This window comes from Rhinoderma darwinii, chromosome 5 (genome assembly GCF_050947455.1).
Source record: "Rhinoderma darwinii isolate aRhiDar2 chromosome 5, aRhiDar2.hap1, whole genome shotgun sequence".
Lineage (NCBI taxonomy): Eukaryota > Metazoa > Chordata > Amphibia > Anura > Rhinodermatidae > Rhinoderma > Rhinoderma darwinii.
In genome coordinates, this window is record NC_134691.1 from 172,414,164 (window position 1) to 172,436,231 (window position 22,068).

Consider the following 22,068-nt stretch of genomic DNA (forward strand, 5'->3'; position numbering starts at 1 on the left):
TCGAACAATATTGGGGAAACAATATAATTTTATAACATTTTGAGCTACAATATGCATGTGAAGTGTTATATCTGAGTATGTACACGCTAGGAAAATTGATAAAAAAAGGCACTTACAGTAAATCTATGCAAACAAAAAAGTGTGTGAGAGACACAAATGTATACAATGCAAGATTTGAGCAAATTTATATAAGAAAAAAAAAAAAAAAACAAGCATGGCTTCAAAGATATAGGGTTTTGGAATAATCCTGATATAAAGTTGGAAAGGAAGTTCCACAAAGGGTTTATGTTGGGGCATTTCCAGAATGTATGTAACAGAGTTCTCGCCTGTCCACAATTCATGCAGTACTTGGCAGAGGATGTTCTGGTGAACTTTCTAGAAAACTTGTAGGATGTATTATACCATCTAAATAAGAGTTTGAAGTAAGCTTTATTATAATTTACTCAAGAGGTAGTTTCAAAGAGAAATAATATCCAATAGAAAAAAGCTAAAATTGACATATTACTCTTTTGAAAACCAATATTGTTTTGCATAAATATATAAACAGTTGTAGGGAGGGGAAGTATTGTTAAACCTTTGCCGGTAAGGAAAGAGCAGATTTGTAGGTACTTATTCTACTCTGATTCTGTTTTGCCAAACTTAAATTATTGTAGTGATTTCTTTTTGTTGAATTTTACAGTGAAAGCTTCTTTCATCTGCATAAATAACATCATTAGTGCTAGAATTTATCCATCTCCCAATCATTCTCATATGACATTAAATCATTCCAATTACAACTATTACTACACCAAGTGATTATCCACATTGCATTGCTACAGTAGTACAATAAATATCCAAACAAATTCTAAAAAATTTAATTTCTAAACTTTATAACAATGTATGGTTCTGGCTTGAGTTGGAAAGCACACAAAACACTAGAAGGTAGTGATTGATATCCTTCAGGTCCCATCTGAACACATCTTTACTACAGCAGCCTCCTCCTCAATGCTTTTACATGTTATAGAATGTCTTTTTCTGTCAATATTAAGGGTCATCTACTTACTGTAGAATTCTTATAGAAGTTGCGCTATATTTCATACTCTACAAACCCTTTCTAAATACACAAAAGATAACATTTTACCCACATTTGTGTTAGTTTTGATTAGACCTCCAATGTCACATCCTTATCCCTGAAAATAACACTTTTATATGTATTGTATTCTTTCTGTTATGATCTATGCTCCACCAATTCTTCCTAGGATCAAACATACACTGGATTCTACCAAATTCTTCCTCTTCTCTTTTGATCTGCTCATATTTCTTCACAATGGGTCAAAACTTAAAGCTCCTTTTTGATTAGAGAAATTATAAAGGGTTGACTGCTCAATACATAATAGCCCAAACCTGGTGCCAGATCCATTTTACATTATCATATATATTTGAGGGACTCACAGAAAGCATATTTCATTATATAATTATAGATTTTCATGATAGGTTTCCTAAACAAATTCCATGTACATTATTTTATTTATTCTCAAACAGCCCGAAAAATGATTAACATATAGGTTTTATTTAGTAGGATGGAGTAGAACATGAGATTCAAAATGGTTTGCTCATCCTATTATATGTCACAAAGCACTTATTAGGAAGCCACGTTTTCAATAGGACTGTAGTTACTAGAACTTTAGATCTATATTACATTGGTTGTTGCAAGACTAAAGCAATATTTATTAAACAGCAATCTTTCACAAAATCTATAATTTGTATCACCCTTAAGACCTATCTCTATGTCATGTTCATCTATTTTGGTAACACAGAAATTGACTTGAAGTTTTGTTTTGTATGCATGACTCTGTAATACACTCTGTTCCTCGAGTCTTTTGTCTCCCTGAAAATAGATAGAAAAGAAGACTATTGATCTTCATGTACTGTAAAACAGTTTAGCTTCACGTGCTTTTAAAGACATAAACTGCAAAGACGAAAAGGATTAAAGATAAATATGTCCTATTTTCTCTTTGCAATGCATCCACATTTGTGACAAATGAATGTGATGTCCTTACCATTAAATCATGAACCTCAGACATCAGTGTATCAATGTCTCTGTATTTGTCACTACTACATTTTTTCCAAACAAACAAAAATAATGGTTTGCTTGAACAAGGACAAACCAATATGTGAAACTATACTTATCATTACATATAGGGCCTTGCAAGGTATCCAGCCCTCAAAAAGTCAACAGATTTGTTTGGAATACAAAGGACACAAACAGTTTATTGCAAAGTCGTATGTTCTTAAAGCCTATGTACACCGTTGAAATCGTTTTTAATAAACTTTCTAAATACTTTTTATTGAAAATTATTTTTACCTGTTGTATATATATATATATATATTATATATATATAGATATATATATATATATATATATATATATATATTATCTTGTATATATATTATCTTGCATATAGAGCAGCTGTAGTTTGCGCTGAGACCTGAATCTGTGAGTTCAGCGGGACTTACGGGTTCAGTGACAGTGAGTCGCTGGATCCACCTGTTATCGATCTCAACTAAGTTTCGAACTTAGATGTAATCAATAACAGCTCGATTCTGCTTATCGGAGACAGATTCAGGTCTCAGCGCAAGATACGTCTGCTCTGTGTACCAGATACAAAGCAGCTGTATCTCAAAAATTCAAAAAATCATTTTTACTATAAAGTATTTAGAATTGTTGCACCGAACACACTGATAGATATTTTTATATTAAAAAAGGGTTAAAGGGTTGAATACTATTGCAAGGCATGGTATACCCATTTTTATATTGTCTTGAACAGCTTTAATATTATTTTTCTACTACCAAATAATTTTGTTCAAATCTTAAAGTATAAACACAATGGTTTCTCTATTACATAGTTAAATTATAAACACAATGGTTTCTCTATTAGGCTGGGTTCACACGACCTATTTTCAGACGTAAACGAGGCGTATTATGCCTCGTTTTACGTCTGAAAATAGGGCTACAATACGTCGGCAAACATCTGCCCATTCATTTGAATGGGTTTGCCGACGTACTGTGCAGACGACCTGTCATTTACGCGTCGTCGTTTGACGGCTGTCAAACGACGACGCGTAAAAATACAGCCTCGTCAAAAGAAGTGCAGGACACTTCTTTGGACGTTTTTGGAGCTGTTTACTCATAGACTCCAATGAAAACAGCTCCAAAAACGGACATAAAAAACGCTGTGAAAACGGCGCGAAAAACGCGAGTTGCTCAATAAACATCTGAAAATCAGGGGCTGTTTTCCCTTGAAAACAGCTCTGTATTTTCAGACGTTTTTGGTCACTACGTGTGCACATACCCTTACATAGTTACTGGCACCTCATCACTGGCAAATTCATCACAAACAAAGTCAGCACAATGAGAATTTAATGATAGTCAAATTCTCTCATCTTAATTCTCTACTGTTCATTTTACGCATATTTATTAGTAGTCACATAGCTGTTTGATATTTGCTTTCTTTGCGGCTGGATGTTTTATTTTTTTATTATTTTTACCTGCTCATGATTTGATTTTATGTAATAATATTTTTACTATGCATGATTCACCCTTTAGTGACCCTTTTTTTGTTTTTGCATCGGCATAGCTGTATAAGGACTTGTTTTTTGCGGGACAAGTTGTGTTTTTATAGCACCATTTTGGGGTACATATAATTTATTTAAGAACTTTTCTTAACTTTTTTAGGGGGGTAATAGAAAATTGTTTCTGCGTCCTAAATTGACACTGTTTACCGTGTGTTATAAATAACACAATAACTTTATTTAGCGGGTTTCCACGATTGCAACAATACCAAATTTAGATAGATTTTGTATGTTTTGCTTCTTTTACACAATAATTTTTTTTATTTTTTCTAAATTATTTGTTTTTGTGTCTCCATATTTGAACATAACTTTTTTATTTTTTCACTTTTTTTCACAGGATGAATTGTAGTTTTTATTGGTACAATTTTAGAGTAGATGCGACTTTTTGATCACCTTTGATCACTTTTTTAAGGCAGGATTCACAGGAAACAGCAATTTTTGCATTGTTTTTTATTTTATTTTTTATGGCGTTCGCCGAGCGGGTTAAATAATGTACTAACTTTATAGTTGGGGTCGTTATGGACGCGGGAATACAAAATATGTATAACTTTTTTTACTTTCATTTTTGTTTTTTAATAATAAAGCAGTTTGCAAGGGGAAAAAGTGGGTTTTTCATTTTATTTTCACTTTTTTATTTATTAACTTTATTCAATTTTGTTTTTAACCAGACCCACTAGGGGACTTCACTATGCGATCATCCGATCACTATTATAATACACTGCAATACTTTTGTATTGCAATGTATTACTGCCTATCCAGGTAAAACAGACAGGCATCTGCTATGCCATAACTCTGGCATGGCCTAGCAGGCATTAACTGGGGCAGACCTGGGGCCTTTATTAGGCCCCCGGCTGCCATAGAAGACACCAACACCATGCGATCACATGCTCTCTCCAAAACGCTCTGTCCAAAACCACTCAGATGCGGCGCTCGCTATTGAGCGCCGCTCCTGAAGGGTTAAACGAGCGAGATAGATAGTGCTAACGATCTCGCCCTTTCAAGCAGGGATGCTCCCAGCCCTCAGCTACCTCTTGTCACCGAGACCAGGGAGATTTAAAGGCCCCCTGCTCTATTTATTTATTCTGATGCAGAACCGTAAAAAAGCTACGGTCTAGCTGCCTATTCACAATTTAGGCTTTATTGGACAGTGCTAAGAGTATTTCCTTTTAAGTACATTATACATTATCTTGTTTATTAACTAAAAGTAGTACTTTATTGAAAATAGTTAAACTGCACATACACATTTACTAATTACACTTAATTACAATTAATTTTCCATGGCAACAAGTTGCCTTAGTAATTACAAGTAGAAAAATAGAGAACTTACAATTTTAAAGTGTATGTTAACTTTGGACAGATACTTTGGAATTTTTAGGTGAATTGTTAAATATCTTATTTTCTTACAACTTAATCCAAAATATAATAATGATGTCTGAATTGCTTCTGTAGTTGCAAAATAATCTAATAATAAAGTTGGGACTTTCAGTCTTTGCATATAGTGATCCGTATGGTTGTTGTATTATTGATATATTCTCTAGAAACAATGCATCTAATAAAGCATGGTACAAAAATCTTATATATTGCTACCATATGAAATTGGAGGGGTAGTACGGCTTCACAGAAGTATATAACTGCAGTACTCTGAGGTCTGGTGCAATAATATGCTTGTGTGCATAAGGCCTATAAGGTCCTTCACCACACTATGTGAGAGTTTTATCCAAAGTATTGTAAGTAAAAGTATGGCAGTTGTCCATAGAAAATAATCAAATTCTAGCCATCATTTCTAAGAAGCGATTTGATAGATTGGTGGGCAAAGTTTTTCATTTGCACATTTTTTTTTAACTGGCAAGTATATGTTTTCTATGTATATACTATGTGTTACGACATGCTGGAGGCTGAAGGAGACTCCAGAGTTCACAATTTCATCTGCACATGTACTGGACATCCGGGAAACAAGCGCATACGCAGGTTACCATGGACTTGCCCTCTCACATGATGTGTCATCTCTTGCCATTTTATGGACAGAGCAGCGTGCTAACAAGGAGGGAGGCCTCTCTCTAATCAGGGGGCTTGGTTTGCCGGAAAAATAAACTATGCAGAACTTCTAAAGAATGTATATTAGTAAGTTGACTATATTCCTGCTTCACACACATTTAATAATAGTACAAATAAAGTGGCCAACCCCTTTAATCACAAATTTGGGATCACACCTCTAGTCACGATCTAGCCTGAACTAGAGCAGGTTGAAGTTGGAGCTGCCTATATAACTGTCTATATTAGCATGTGTGGAGGAGGAGGGGACCAGCGGGGGAACTGTTGGCAGCGTGCAGAGATATGATCTGTGATCCTCCTTCTATCCCTGTATGACTTTAGATGACCCCAGAAAAGGGGTTCATGTTATCACTCCCTTGTCAATAAGAGAGCAGACTTGCATTATAAATGTCACAAAAAGGTTTTGGATTTTTTTTATTCCAGAAAGGGTGAGAGAAGCTGAGCACTAGCAAAACATAAAATAAATACACTCCTCATCATTTAAATGACAACACCAAAAAAGGAAAAGCTTTGGAATTGTGGAAACCACAGAATTGATAGAAGAATTGATAGACATGTTAATGATATGCAAATGCTAAAAAAATGGAAACAAAATATTCCAAGCATCTTGATTTATTCAGTATCGAGAATAAGCGCCCCGTGACTAAATACACACACTTACACGCCTTGGTATGCTATCAGTGAGGTTAATAATGGTTGTCTGAGGAATGTTATGCCACGCTGAATGCACTTGAGTCCGCAAATCATCAAGGCAGCTCCCTTTGCAATTGCCGACTAATGATGACGTCCAAGATGTGCTCAATGGGAGACAAGTCCAGAAACACTGCAGGCCATGGTAGCTCATTTAGGCCATGCAAGCTGGTCACAGTAAAACAAGTAACGTGCAGCCTGGAGTTGTTCTGTTGAAAAATGGCTTCTGGGACACTTTGAAGAAATTGCTGTGCCATTGGTACCATTACCAAATCAATGTAAAACTGAAGCTAGGGTACCTGAAATGAAGACTAGAGGGGTCCAGCTACTGAACATTATGCCACCCTATACCATAATCTCAGGAGTAGGAGCGGTGTGACTTTCCTATGTGAAGGCCTCTTCATGGCGTTGCCCACGTGGTCTCCAGACCAATCTCAGGCTATCATTGGGTCAGAGAAAAAAGCGTGACTCATCGCTGAAGAGGATAAACCTCCATTCCAGCTTCTATTGCCAATTTGCTGTGCACCATAATAGCCTTTGAGAGCGGTGGCGTGTGCTCAATGGAACACCTGTATTTGGACGTCTGTTTCGTAGCCCAATGTCGTGAAATGCCCCCTGATGTTTTGTGTTGACACTGGCACTACCCTAGGCTTGGGTTGTCACGTCCAGTTTCACTTGCTATACAGAAAGGATCACTACGCGCCATGTTTGCAATAAAATGATCCGTCCGTGCAGAGGTTCACTTCTGCACACCTTCTGTCATTCCCATTCGTTGATGTTCTACAAACTAACTATCTTAACATCCATCATGGGAAAAATGTTTGAGGGGCTATTGAGGGACTATATTCAGGATTATGTGACAAAAATAGTATTATAATTGACAGCCAGAACGTTTTTTCTCAGGACAAAAGTTGTTAAACAAAACTGATTTTTTTTATGAAGAAGTGAGCAGAAGCCTACACAGAGGGGCCGCTGTGGATATAGTGATTTTGGACTTTGCAAAGGCATTTGACACTGTCCCTGATAGACGTCTAATGGGTAAATTAAGGACTATAGGTTTAGAAAGTATTGTTTGTAATTGGATTGAGAATTCGCTCATCGACCGTATTCAGTCAGTTGTGGTCAATGATTCCTACTCTGAATGGTCCCCGGTTACAAGTGGTGTACCCCAGGGTTCAGTGCTGGGACCACCATTATTCAACTTATTTATTATTGATATAGAGGATGGGATTAATAGCACTATTTCTATTTTATCAGATGACACCAAGCTATGTAGTAATGTTCAGTCAATATAAGATGTTCGGGAATTGCAAGCGGATTTAAACAAACTAAGTGTCTGGGCGTCCACTTGGCAAATGAAGTTTAATGTAGATAAATGCAAAGTTATGCACCTGGGTACGAACAACCTGCATGCATCATATGTCCTAGGGGGAGCTACACTGGGGGAGTCACTTGTTCAGAAGGATCTGGGTGTACTTGTAAATCATAAACGAAATAACATCATGCAATGTCAATCAGCTGCTTCAAGGGCCAGCAAGATATTGTCGTGTGTTAAAAGAGGCATGGACTCGCGGGACAGGGATGTAATATTACCACTTTACAAAGCATTAGTGAGGCCTCATCTAGAATATGCAGTTCAGTTCTGGGCTCCAGTTCATAGAAAGGATGCCCTGGAGTTGGAAAAAATACAAAGAAGAGCAACGGAGCTAATAAGGCGCATGGAGAATCTAAGTTATGAGGAAAGATTAAAATAATTAAACCTATTTAGCCTTGAAAAAACACGACTAACCTAACATTTGCATAACCTTACAGCTTGCCCTTCTTGGTGTTGCAATTTCAATGTTGAGGAGTGTATGTAAATTTGGTATTATCATAAGAATCGTAACAATCCGTAGAATAAAATGTAAATATTATTTATTTCGTTCGATGAACACAATATTGCTGGTTTTTTTTACATTCATACCCCCAAAAAATGAATAGAAGTTATTCAATACATTATGTTTACCCCAAAATTGTTCCAATAAAAACTACAACTCGTCCAGCAAAATACAAAGGTGCATCAAAGAAAAAAGTTATGATCGCTGGAACACAGGGGGGGAATTTTTTTTTTTACTAGTTCTTAAAGTTAAAATTAGCTATGTCACTAACTTTAACGCTTTGGTGCCACAGCCATTTTTGTTTTTATAATTTACTTTTTTCCTCCACGCCCTCCAAAAGCCATAACTTTTTAAAATTTTCATTAATATAGCCATATGAGAGCTGGTTTTTTTTGTGGGGCGAGTTGTAGTTTTTAATGGCACCATTTAAAGTACCATAAAATGATGGGAAACTGCAAAAAAATCTTTGTGGGTCTGGAATGGGAAAAAAAACTAATTTCTTGTTTGTTGAGTTTTGTTTTTACGACGAAATATAGGGTAACTTTATTTTGTGAGTCAGTATGGGTTATTAGTGTTATGTCATGAAAAATATGCAAAGTAAAGGTGTTTTCATGAGAATTTTAAGGACTTTGAATGATGTAAAGACCAACATTTCTTCGTAGCCATGTAACAGACTCTAATACCTTCTATGTCTAAAAAGTCATGATAAATATTTCCAGAATAAGATTATCATTCATTGTACAAATAATGCTCCCACACAGCACACAAAATATCACCATTGAAAACTCAAATAATATCGAAATACAGTACTTAAACAATACCACTATATAGTGTAAAACCAATAATTAAAAAACAGTTTATATGTTCTCTGATTGAAATTGTCTTATGAAGATGTCTATATTGCAGTACATGCCTCACGGCCACACATCTCTCTGATCCCTGTGTCAGCAGTATTTCCCTCTTACCTGCTGGCAAAATAATCCATTCTTCTATTCCCCTGAAAGTAATATCCTCTACTTCCTTCTCCAATTCTTCTAATGCCAGTATATTTCTTCCCTCTCCTTCCCCCATTACAGCATTATTACTTTTCCATTCCCTCTCTCATTCTCTACTGGAAGCCATATTCTTTCCCTACCCTTTTTCATTAACATCAAGATTTTTGCATTTAATCAACAAAACTATCATTTTGAAACGGCTTTGGTTGATGGCTAGGTTTTTTTAAAATCACAATAACATTACCAAGCAACAATTTCACTTTATACAAAGGATCATCTATCCATTCACATTTCATGAGCTCTACACTCAAGCAAGCTCTACATTTTGATGAAAATATAGGGATGATCAATATTAATTACATTTTAAAAGATTGTCTTCTAAACATATTGTCTATAAACAGATGAAATGCTGATCAGTAGTGTATTTTCCTAAAATTATTAAAAGAAACAATAACATGCTAATGTAAAGTTATTTTAGTCAACACAGATACAAATTTGCATTCTCAAAGGGGAATTCTCAAAATTGACAATTATCACCTATTCATAGGATAATGTTTTGATTGCTGGGGGGCTCGACTGCTGGGACCCTCACTGATCGTATGAACAGGGCTCTTGACCCCAGTCCTGCTCACTGCTCAAACACAGTAAGGCGGATATTAAATGGAGCAGTGGTCAAACATGCGTGCTGGCTCTCAAATCAAAGTTTATGGGAATGATGAAAATGGCTCTGCTTTTTTCCATCAGTCCCATAGACATTGATCGGATCATTGGACCCATGCTCAACCGCCGCTCCGTTCAAGCTCCTTCTCACTGCAGGGCCTCAAGCGATCAGACAATTATGACCTAAAAACTCTAGCTGAAAAGCATATATTTGTTATTACTTTAGCAACATCCGATGTACAGTTACGTCGGATGTGCGCTACACCAAGATGACCGGCCTCATACACGGCGGGTGTCGGTTGCTTTAAACAGCTAACACTGCTGAAACATGGCTGAAAACCGCGCTGTCGCTGTTTTGCAGTTAGCGTGGAAACCGTGGCAAGTCACGATAAAAACGCATGTGGTTTTGCAGTGCAGTTTTCGGTCATTCGGCAAAAAAACTAGGCAAACCGCACAGTGTGAATACACCCTTATTTGTTTTAACTTTTTATTTTATACTTGTAATGTATTTGCATACTCCTTTATGTTCATAGATTATACTGCGTCACTATGACACAGGCTACTGTTAGGGCAACATCTAGTGTGCCCTAACAGCAGGCTTACAGAACATACAGACCTGGGGTCTTTCTAGGTGTGCAAGGCTAACTGCAGAGTGTTCCCTCAGTCTCCGATCACGTCACTGGATTTCAGAGATATTTTTATGGTTCTGAGATTTTGATAAATAAAACCTATTGACAATCAAAAGAATGAAATATATTTTCACCATTTCAACCATTTTGCTTTATTAAAAATTAAGCAACTTTTAGTTAAATATTTTAATAAAAATAACCTACAGTTTGATGTGTGAAGCTTCTATGCAAACCTGGTTCCTTTTGAATGAAAGCGAACAAAGTTCTTGACAACTGTGAATCGATACAGAAAGAATTGTAATATTGTACAGCTTAATTATACAAATAATATGTATTTTCTGAAACCAAAATACCTCTTTAAACAATAGCTTAAATGTATTGCAGGTCCAGATAGTTATTCATTAGTAAAGCTGACAGACTCCTGCATAAATACAGTAACTATTATGGGGAACTTTCATTTCCCCTTATACTCAGCATGATTTACATTTCTACAACAGAGAGCATTTATTTTGACACATAATAAATATAGTGAGGGTCTAATATTATTTTTTTTTTGTTTGACACATTAAAACATAGTTTCATGCCAGTTTTTATTTTTGACATGAAATTTATATTTCTGCTGTTTATTTTATCTATTATAATGTAGTATCGTAACTAGGGATAACTGTTATATGTCTTTTTATTTTACAGATAATCCCAAACAAACCACAAGAGCCACAATTTACATTCAAATTCTGGATGTTAATGACAATGCTCCTCAATTTGCGATGTTTTATGACACGTTTGTTTGTGAAAATGCGAGGCCTGGACAGGTATTGTTTGTTTTCTTCTTTTGCAATCTTATAATAAATTGTGTTTTCTGTTGAGATGTAATGCACAACAGTTGCAGAAATAAATGGTGTCACCTGAAAACTTTTGTTTATATTGAAAACATGCTGGTATTCCTTTGTATTGATATATTAAAGGGAACCTAAGCTATAATTAATTGATGCCAAGAGGCAAGAATAAGGGCACTACAGGGTTCTGATACACACCCCATGCAAATTATGGCCATCATAAATTCTATGTCATTGACACTTTAGTGTGGATTATCTATGTGAATACTGCACAAAACTTTTTGAGAGTATAGCAAGTCTGTGGGATCTTGAGTGCTGGGGGTTAAAAAAAAACTCTGTACTGATATCAGACACTTGCCCAGTAGTGGCATTGATAGTCTCAGTCTACCAAGGCATTGGCCCTAGATTTTTGGTTTGATGCCGCAGACCCTTGGGCGAGAGCCACTTTCAACTGCATTTACGTTCTCAGGAGGCTGATACAGGAGCAAAAAAACCATTGGTTCCAGGCCCTGCTTTTTACCCTTGTAGGCATCAGGCTCATTTAAGCAAAGTGGATAATTCTACTGTATGTTGGGGCATAATGGGGGATATCACTACTATGTTGGGGCACAAAGGGGTATTATTTAGCTCTGTATAGTGTTATTATTGGAAATGTTGGTCTTGGTAAACTGAGCTTTGTTCAGTAACAGCCTGATAATAATATGTATAGTGATAATATTTGATCCTTGTGTAATGGTATTATTTGTTATCTGAATGACCATATTATTTAGAGGTATATTATCATACATACAGTAGATTAGTGCTTTTGAAGAGGCAAATTATGTGTAAGCCCCACAGTGCTGATTTTCAATATAAAGTATTTCCAGAGACAGTGTACTGCTGAGGCGCTGTATCCAAGCCAGTCATATGTCTTACAGTTGTCTTATAGACATGTTGTCTTTGAGATATATGTATTTATTTTTATATATATTTACATATATATATATATATATATATATATATATATTGACACATATATAGAGGGATTGGATAGCGGAACATTCGTCTCCTGGGGTATTCTACAGCAAGCACACAAGGAAATGACAGTTCACACAGCAGGAGTGTAGTACAATTGGCCTCAGACAGTTTTATTTTCAGGTTGTAACAGAAATAGACAAAAACAAACAAAAGATATACGCATGTCTCTCGACTCTAACTGCACATTAAGGCATCCTAACTGACACACTGCAGGCCTAATACCAGACACCATAAACAATGCAGACCAAACAACATGGTGTGAATGTAGATGCAGAGATATAACTTTTTCTTTCTCTGCTTAAGTTATTTCCAGGTTGTTTTAGATAGAAAAAGCCATAAATCTTGAAATATAGAAGCGGAAATATAGACCCCATCCAGTGGCATAGCTATAGGGATGACAGCAGTCGCAATTGCGACCAGGCCCTGAAGCCACAGGGCTCGCGAATGCCCGCACCATATCTATTAAAGGTTACTTTAGTAACTGGGGCCTATGTAATAAACTACACAGGTCCCTGTTACTATAGTGATAGTATACTTACACTTCTCTTTTCCGAGCGCAGCGGAGGTCCTTACATCTCTTCATGTCATGACGTCACAAAACTGTACGCCGCACATGCCGCAACATGGTGTGATCCTGTTTGCTGGGCCCTGTATATAAGCCTACTTTGTGTTAGGCTGAGATACAGGGTCCAACAGACAGTATCCCACATGGACCCTGTATCTCAGCATGCTTGAGAAAGGCAGTTGCAGTATTCAGCCTACCATGTGGTAGGCTTAGATACTACATGGTCCATATGTGATCCTGTCTGATGGGCTCTGTATCTAAGCCTACAGCATGGTAGGCTTAGATACAGGGCCCCAGCAGACAGTAATCTTATACTGTATATAATTATTGTCTGCTGGGCCCTGTATCTAAGCCTACCACATGTGTTACTAATAGGGTTTTTTGTGTTTGTGCTTTTTTTTACAGGTTTGGTTGTTGGACTACATTGGATTCGAAAACTACATCGATTACGTTTTTATTTTATTTTCAATAACCAGCCAGGTACAACATAGCAGCAGTAGGCTGGCATTACCAGGATGGGTCGGGCCAAGGTTTCTAGCCTTTCACAGTCGAATAATAACAGCATGCGGCCGCCACAGTCCTAGCCGTCACTACAGGTGGTCGGGTACTAGATCATATCCGGCTCTTCTGTGTACCCCTGGTGGTGGTGGGTACCGGGGTAATAATGGGGGTTAGTGCTAGCCTTTTCACTGGCTAACATTAAGCCCCGACTTAGTAATGGACGCTGTCAATCAGCCAGTGGCCATTACTATGGCGGTAGTAATAAAGTTTAAAAAAATACAAGGAAACAGAAAAAATATTTTATTGAAATAAAAAAGGGCCATAGAATCCTCTTTAATAATTTTATTTAGAATAAAAGAAGCTGTCATCGAAGTAGTCCTCAAATCCGAAGTAGTCCAACAACTGAACCTGTAAAATAGTGACTTATTAGATAGCACAATTATTTATTGCACATATTTATTTGTTTGATCATATGTATTCATATATAAAAAGATAGATTATTATGACTTCCCATTTGCCCAGTCACATCTATCTATGTCATGGCACTGTTTTAATAGAAATCTCATATGTCAGTCTTAATAGTAAGACAACTTGGGTAAGTTGCAACACATTTATTAAGAGGAAAAAGCCACATACAAAAAAACACATACAATGCATTCAGAAAGTCTTAAAACCCTTTCAATTTTTTCACATTTTGTTATGTTGAGGCCTTGTGCTAAAATAAAAAACTAATTCAAGTTTTTGCCCATCATTCTGCACTTAATACCCAATATTGACAAAGAGAAAACAGAATGTTAGTAATCTTCGCTAATTTATTGAAAAGGAAAAAAACAAATATTACATTGACATAAGTATTTAGACCCTTTACTCAGTACTTACAGTACTTAGTTGAAGCACCTTTGGCAGCGATAACAGCCTCCAGTCTTCTTTGGTATGATGCCACAAGCTTTGTAAATCTGGATTTGGGGATTTTCTGACATTCTTCTCTGCAGATCCTATCAAGGTCTGTCAGGTTTAATGGGGACCGTCGGTGAACAGACATTTTCAGGTCTCTCCAGAGATGTTCGATTGGGTTCAAGTCAGGGCTCTGGTTGAGCCACACCTAGACATTCACAGAGTTGTCCCTTAGTCATTCCTTTGTTGTCTTGGCTGTGTGCTAAGGGTCATTGTCTTGTTGGAAGGTGAACCTTTGGCCCAGTCTGATCTCCAGAGCACTCTGGATAAGATTTTCATTAAGAATATCTCTGTACTTTGCTCAATTCATCTTTCCCTCACCCCTGGCTAGTCTTGCTGTACTAGCTGCTGAAAAACACCCCCTGCTACCATCATTCTTCACTGTAGGGATGGTATTGGGAAGGTAATGAGTAGTGTCTGGTTTCCTCCAGACCTGACGTTTAGAATTGAGGACAAAAAGTTAAATCTTGGTTTCATCAGACCACAGAATCTTGTTTCTCACAGAATTAGAGTCCTTTAGGTGCTTTTTTGAAAACTCCAGACGGGCTTCCATGTGTCTTTTACTGAGGAGATGCTTCTTTCTGGCCAGATTGGTGGTGCTACAGTGATGGTTGACCTTCTGGAAGTTTCTCACATCTGCACACAGTATCTTTGGAGCTCAGCCAGAGTGACCATTGGGATCTTGGTCACCTCTCTTACCAAGGCCCTTCTCTCCTGATTACTAAGTTTGGTGGGGTGGCAAGCTCTAAGAAGAGTCCTGGTTGTTCCAAACGTCTTCCATTTAGGAATTATGGAGGCCACTGTGCTCTTGGGAACTTTGGTACCATTCTCCAGATCTGTGCCTCCACACAATCCTGTTTCTGAGCTCTACTGGCAGTTCTCTCCTCCTCATGGCTTGGTTTTTGCTCTGATATGAATTGTCAGCTGTGAGACGTTATATAGACATGGGTGTGTCTTTCCACATCAAGTCTAATTAAATGAATTTACCACAGGTGGACTCGAATCAAGGTGTAGAAACATTTCAAAGATGATCTAGAGAAATGGAAAGCCCCCAGAGCTAAATTTTAAGTATCATAGCAAAGGGCCTGAATGCTTATGTCCATGCGAAATTAGAGTTTTTCATTTTTAATACATATGCAATGATTTCTAAAATTGTTAAACGGTACTCACCTGAGCGCTTCACTTCTCCCCTCCCGTTCCCTCCTCACTCCAGCGGCGCTCGTACAAGGTCCTGACGCTGAGCGGCATCAGGGCCTGATATGTGATGCAGCACTTCAACATTATCAGTGATGTGTCACATAGAACGTGCTGATGCTGTCCGGCTTAAACAGCCCTGGAGAGATGAGAGAGACGGAGGGGAAAAAAGGAGCATAGAGGTGAGTATAATTGACCTCATGTATATATACTAAATGGGCATTTTGCATGTTTTGTTGCGTATATTGCCTGCTCCGCATCTTCCTTAATGGGGCTTTTCATCAAGTGTTATTTTTGTCATACTATGCTATTTTTGGCAATGGTAGGGTTAACAATGTTAGCTAGACACATGTGTTTCCTCCTTACCAAGTTGAAATCTAAATGCAGGGCATAGGAACGTTGGCTATGACTAAGAACTAAGTTCAAAATGCGTAAGCGTCCTTCCTTGGAAAGTTTTTAAACTTGTTTTAACAAGATGAAATATTTTTGCTTTTAAACTGGATCGAGTGCTGGATGCTATCCTCTTTATTTTTTCCCCTTGATCTGCCCGCTATTGAGTATTTGTCCAGAGAACCGTATTGGATTTCAAGCATGGTGTCTACAAAGTACCTCATACATTGTGAACAGACCAAAGTTTTTTCTATTTTGTCTTATTAGGTCAGTGATTAGTCTTTATCCCTCCGGTGAATTCAATATTTAATTTAATCTATTATATCACCATGTTCTATGGATTGAGCACTACAAGTGCATGACATGTATATGTTCTGTTTAAATATGACACAAACAAGTGTTTTTACACAAGATTTTTCAGATTTGAATCAAAACCTGGCAGGGATTAATAGCCAGGAGCAATTGAATAGAGCAGCAGCTTTTTTTCTCTGATCAAATGACGGTCAGTACAGATGACAATCATAATCTCCTAGATTTGAAACATAGTTTGGAGAAATAGTCATGTCAACAATTATAAATCTGGTGGGATAGCACAAATTTATAGAGACAAATATATAACACTCAGGGGAATAGGCAGCACTCCTGGATCTCCAAGTGAAAAAATCAAGTGATGAACTTTATTCCATAAGCGACGTTTCGGCGGATGCAACTGCCTTTCTCAAGCATGCTTGGGAAAGGCAATTGCATCTGCCAAAACGTTGTTTATCTTATCATATCATCACTTGATTTTTTCACTTGGAGATACAGGGGTTCTGCCTATTTTTTTGTAGACTATTACGAAGGATATAGCCTTTATCCTGAGGCTGGCACCCACATTCATTGTTCATTCCTGCATGGTGCTGCTCTTGATTTTCTTTGTTGTATGATACCTAGGGGGCTATGTATTCATAAAACCCTCACAACCATTTACAGTGATAGCTTTGTCATAGAATGGAATCAGATTTTATCTGGCTCCTCATTGAGGTTGATGCAACTAATTATCAAATATGAAAATGACAAAGTTAAGAAGATTGAAGTCTCCATTAAAGAGATCCATGATTCCTTACAGACATATACTCAACATCATAAATATAACTGATTCTCAAAAAAGGTAGAAACACGAAGTACTATAAAAGGAGTGAACACAAAGTGAATTTCACCTTATGCTAGTGCGCAAATAAATCCACCAACCAATAATAAATTTAATACCAGGTCTTTTTTAGGGTCCAGGTAGACCACAAAAAATGCACCAGAAGATCCAGGAAAAAAATTCAGGCATAAGGGGCAACAGATATCACACACGCAGAAGAAAGCAATACTAACACAACAAATGAATGAGTTTACAGTAGTAATTTGTCTGCATCTATTCTAACGAAAGACCAGATCAGTTTTCTTAAAAGGGGTCTCGATTTTCTTCCAGGTAGGAGATATGATTTTTTTCAGACTCACAAATTTTTCCACTTATTGACCCACTTAAAGAGGGATTTTCTACAAATGTGACAGACCATAATAAGTTTCTGGATCTCAATTGTTTGGAACATCTTACGGTTCTGAATATACAGTCATTACGCAACGAATGCTCTGAACCTGACACACCTATTCAATTGGAAAGTGGACATAGTACTATACCAAATCCTACTTTTTACTCATTACACTCCAGGTCTACAGAATTGGATGATTTTCAGGTCCTGGTAGAACAGGAACTTAAGGAACTTTATAACAATAAAACTCCTATATCGTATAATTTCACTAGGGCTGAAAATTTGACACTCCCAACAATTACAGGGAATCAGTAATACAGTTATATGGGACTCTAACAAAGGGGGCTTAATTGTTATCTTGGATTCTGGCCTCTATGAAAAAGAGGTAATGTCTATGCTCAATGATGAAATAACCTACTGCAAATTGTAATCAGATCCAAATAGTATATTCAAAGAATGATTATTTCATATTTTGAAGGAAAGAACGATTATTTCATATTTTGAAGGAAGGCTCATCAATGGAATACTAACAAATAAGAAAGTTGAATATATGAATAGAGACTATGCCATTAGTCCAATTTTCCATGCCTTGTCAAAGACCCATAAAAAATATTTTTCCTCCACCTTTGAGACCTATTACATCGGGAATAGGGTCTATTACAGAACATCTGGGAACATGGTTATATGACAAGTTGCAACCTCTAGTACAAAGATCCCCTAGTTATATTAACCCCTACCCACACGAGTAAGTAACTATACGGGAGGTTACTTCCCGCACGAGTATGTATAGTTACTGAGTTGTTTCTGATGCACACTGTCGGCGACAGTGTGCACCGGGAACCGGGAGGTCAGCTGTCACCGACAGCTGACACTCCACTCTTGCCGGCCAGTGGTCATTTGCCGCTGATTTCAGCGAATTAACCCCTTAAATTCAACAATTGGTTGCAATCGCCGAATTTGAGGGGTTTCTAGCATATCGGCAGACCCCGGTCCAAAATTGCGGGGTTTGCCGATAGTTAGCATTGCAAATGGAAGCCAAACAATAGCCTCCATGTCTGCCATGGACGGAAGGCCATCAGAACCAACCTCCGGCTGGTCCTGATAGGCTTCCTTTCAGAGTGACAGGAAGTCACTGTGTCGTTCCCGATGCACACTGTCAGCGACAAGGTGTGCATCGGGAACTGGGAGGTCAGCTGTCCCCGACAGTGTTGCCGATAAGCGGCACATCGCCGCTGATTACGGCAATTAACCCGTTAAATGCGGTGCTCAATTGCGATCGCCACATTTAGGGGGTTTGTAGCACATCAGCAGCCCCCATGCAATTGTGGGGGTTGCTGATGCTTCTGCTGGCATCCGGAGTCCAGGCAACGGCCTCCGGGTCTGCCATGTATAGAAACCTATGAGGAACAGCCTCTGGCTGGTCCTCGTAGACTTACTGTCAGCAACTGTGACGTCACACTGACAGTTGGAATACATTACACTACCTAGGTAGTGTAATGTATTATAGCAGCGATCAGAGCTGCAGGTAAAAAAGAAAGTGTAAAAAGTAAAAAAAAATTAATAAAAATGTTTTATAAAATTGTAAAAATTAAAGTTTTTGTTTTCCTATAATAAGTCATTTATTATAAGAAAAAAATGAAAACGTTAAAAAAAGTACAAATATTTGGTATCACCATATTCGTAACGACCCAAACTATGAAACTATAATGTTATTTTTCTGCACGGTGAACACCGCAAACAAAATAAACGGAAAATTATGTCAGCATCGCTATTTTTTGGTCACCACCACCCCAAGATATAGAATAAAAAGTGATCAAAAAGTCGCATTTACCAAATATAGTACCAATAAAAACTACAACCTGTCCCGTAAAAAACAAGACTTCCCACGGCTTTTTGACTAAAAAAAATAAAAAAGTTACGGCTCAGAATATGGTGTCTCAGAAAATAAATTATTTTATAGAAATGTTATTTTATTGTACAAACGCTGCAAAACTTAAAAAAAAGATATACATATGGTATCATCGTAATCGTACCGACCCACAGAATAAAGTAAAATATCATTTATTGCGCACGGTAACCAAAGAATTTAAAACGTCAAAATCGCTGTTTTTTGGTCCTCAGGACGCAAACACAGTTGAACTTAATACTGAAGCATGGAATGATCAGGTCCCTTCTTCAGAATAAGTTCAGAGCGGAGGAGCAGAAGGAGCTCCTCCCCTCGCTGAGAATTCCCTGAGCACGCGTCACTGCCCTTATATGGACAGTGACGTCAGTGACTACTGATTGAGCGGAATCCCTGTTTCCGATGATCTGGCCGGGGATTCCGCTCCTAGAGGAAACTTATGAGGTTACTGTCCATATATGGACATTTAAATCAGGGGCTCCTCCTGGAGTGGAATCCCCGGCCAGTGTCGGCAATGGGGATTCCACTAAATTAGTAGCCACTGACGTCACTGTCCATATGTGGACAGTGGCATCAGGGGGTCCTCCATGAGGGAATCCTCGGACATAGCGTTGGCGATGCGGTGGCCAGGGATTCTGTTCAGGGAGTAACCCCTGACACCACTGTCCATATATGGACAGTGGTGTCAGGGGGTCTTCAGAGAGGGGATCCCCGGCCACAGCGTCGGCAATGCTCTGGCTGGAGATACCTCTGCTAGAGGGAGATTCAGTGGCGCTATCTACAGGGGAAGGGGCATAGTATTATATACAGTGGGGGTGGCGCTGAATACAGGGGGGTGCTATGTGGCACAATTCACATGGGGAGCTATGTGGCACAATCAACATGTGGCGCTGTGTGGCGCCATCTACACGGGGTGCTGTGTGGCGCTATCTACAGGGGGCTGTGTGAAATTATCCACAGGGGGTACTGTGACATTATACACAGATGGTACTTGGAATTATACACAGGGTGTACTGTGGCATTATGCACAGGGGGTACTGCACCATTATCTACAGCGGAATGTGTGTGGCACCATCTACATGGGAATCTGTGCGGTGCTATCTACAGGGGGCTGTGTGACATTATCTACAGGGGGTACTCTGGCATTATATACAGAGGCCACTGTGGCATTATCTACAGGGGCATGTGTGGCACTATATACAGGGGGTTGTGTGGCACTATATACAGGGGCACACTTTCAGAGCCTAGACTATCATTTTGTGAACCATTGTGGTAAAAACTGATGTTAAAAATGGATGGTAAAACCTGATGACAACTAACAACAACTGATGACAACTGATGGTTTTGTAGTAAAAATCGTGAAAAAGCCTGATGGCAACTGATAAATTTTTGCATCAGTTGCTATCACTTGAGAGACAAAAAAAACTGATATAACTGATATATGTGAACGCACACAAAGAGCTATATCTTTTTAATTTTTCTGTCGACATAGCTATATGAGGACTTGTTTTCTGCGGGATTAGTTGTACTTTTTAATGGCACCATTTTGGGGTACAATTTTTGTTTATCTTATATAAACTTTTTTGGGGGGAAATAGAAAAAAACCCTGAAATTCCGTTATTGTTCTACGCATTTTATATTCACGCTGTTCACTGTACAGTCTAAATAACATGTTGCGTCTATTCCATGGGTCGGTACGATTATGATGATACCACATATGTAGAGTTTTTAATGTTTTACTACTTTTGCACAATAAAAACTCTTTTGAACTAAAATTATTTGTTTATGCATCATCGCTTTCCAAGAGCTGTATTTTTTTATTTTTCCGTCAATGTAGTGATATGGGGCTTCTTTTTTGCGTGACGAGAAGTATTTTAGATGGGTACTTTTTTTGGGGTACATGAGACTTTTATTCTGACTTTTTTGGGAGGCAATGGAGAAAAATAGCAATTTTGCAATTTTTTGGCGTTTTCTTACGGTGTTCACCTTGCGGTTTAAGTTACATGTTAACTTTATTTGTGGGGTCATTACGGTCGCGGCAATACCCCATATGTGTACTTTTGTTTAATTTTTAGCACTTTTACTAAATAAAACCACTTTTTATGGGAAAAAAAACGTGTTTTTTTTGTTTGTTTTTTACTGTAATCTTTATTAATAACTTTAATTTCACATGTATTACTTATTTTTATAGTCCCACTAGGGGACTTTATTATTGCCTGTCAGTGTAAAAATAATAGGCTTATACCCAGAGAAGACCTGGGGGCCTTTGTCAGGCCCCCGACTGCCATGGCATCCAATTGGAGGCCCGCGATTGCATTTGCGGGCCACCGATGGGTGAGAGAGGGAGCTCCCTCTCTCTGCAAATTATATAAATGCTGCGGTTGCTATTGACCGCAGCATTTAAGGGGTAAAACGGCCGCGATCGAAGTAAACTTTGATTATGGCTGCTGGAGCAGGAGCCCGGCTGTCATCAGACAGTCGAGCACCCGTTTCAGCCTGCACGGGATACCCGTGCAGGACTTAGACTGGGCCGCCGTGAAAAGGCAATGGCCTAGCCTAAGGCCCCTGAGTGACCGCCGTTAAAAGTGTATTGGTGGTCACTAAATGGTTAATTATTAGGTGGATAAAATTTATATTTTAGTAAACCTTTGTGACTAAATTGATCATATTTTT

General features: G+C 38.1%; 1 protein-coding gene across 1 annotated transcript in view; it reads left to right on the forward strand.

The window, feature by feature from the left end:
- LOC142651721 (cadherin-10-like) overlaps positions 1-22,068 on the forward strand; it is a 427,614-nt gene that overhangs the window by 374,484 nt on the left and 31,062 nt on the right. The window contains exon 9 of the mRNA XM_075826750.1: positions 11,206-11,327. Within this exon, the coding sequence (XP_075682865.1) occupies positions 11,206-11,327 (122 nt within the window). The remainder of the gene's footprint in view (positions 1-11,205; positions 11,328-22,068) is intronic.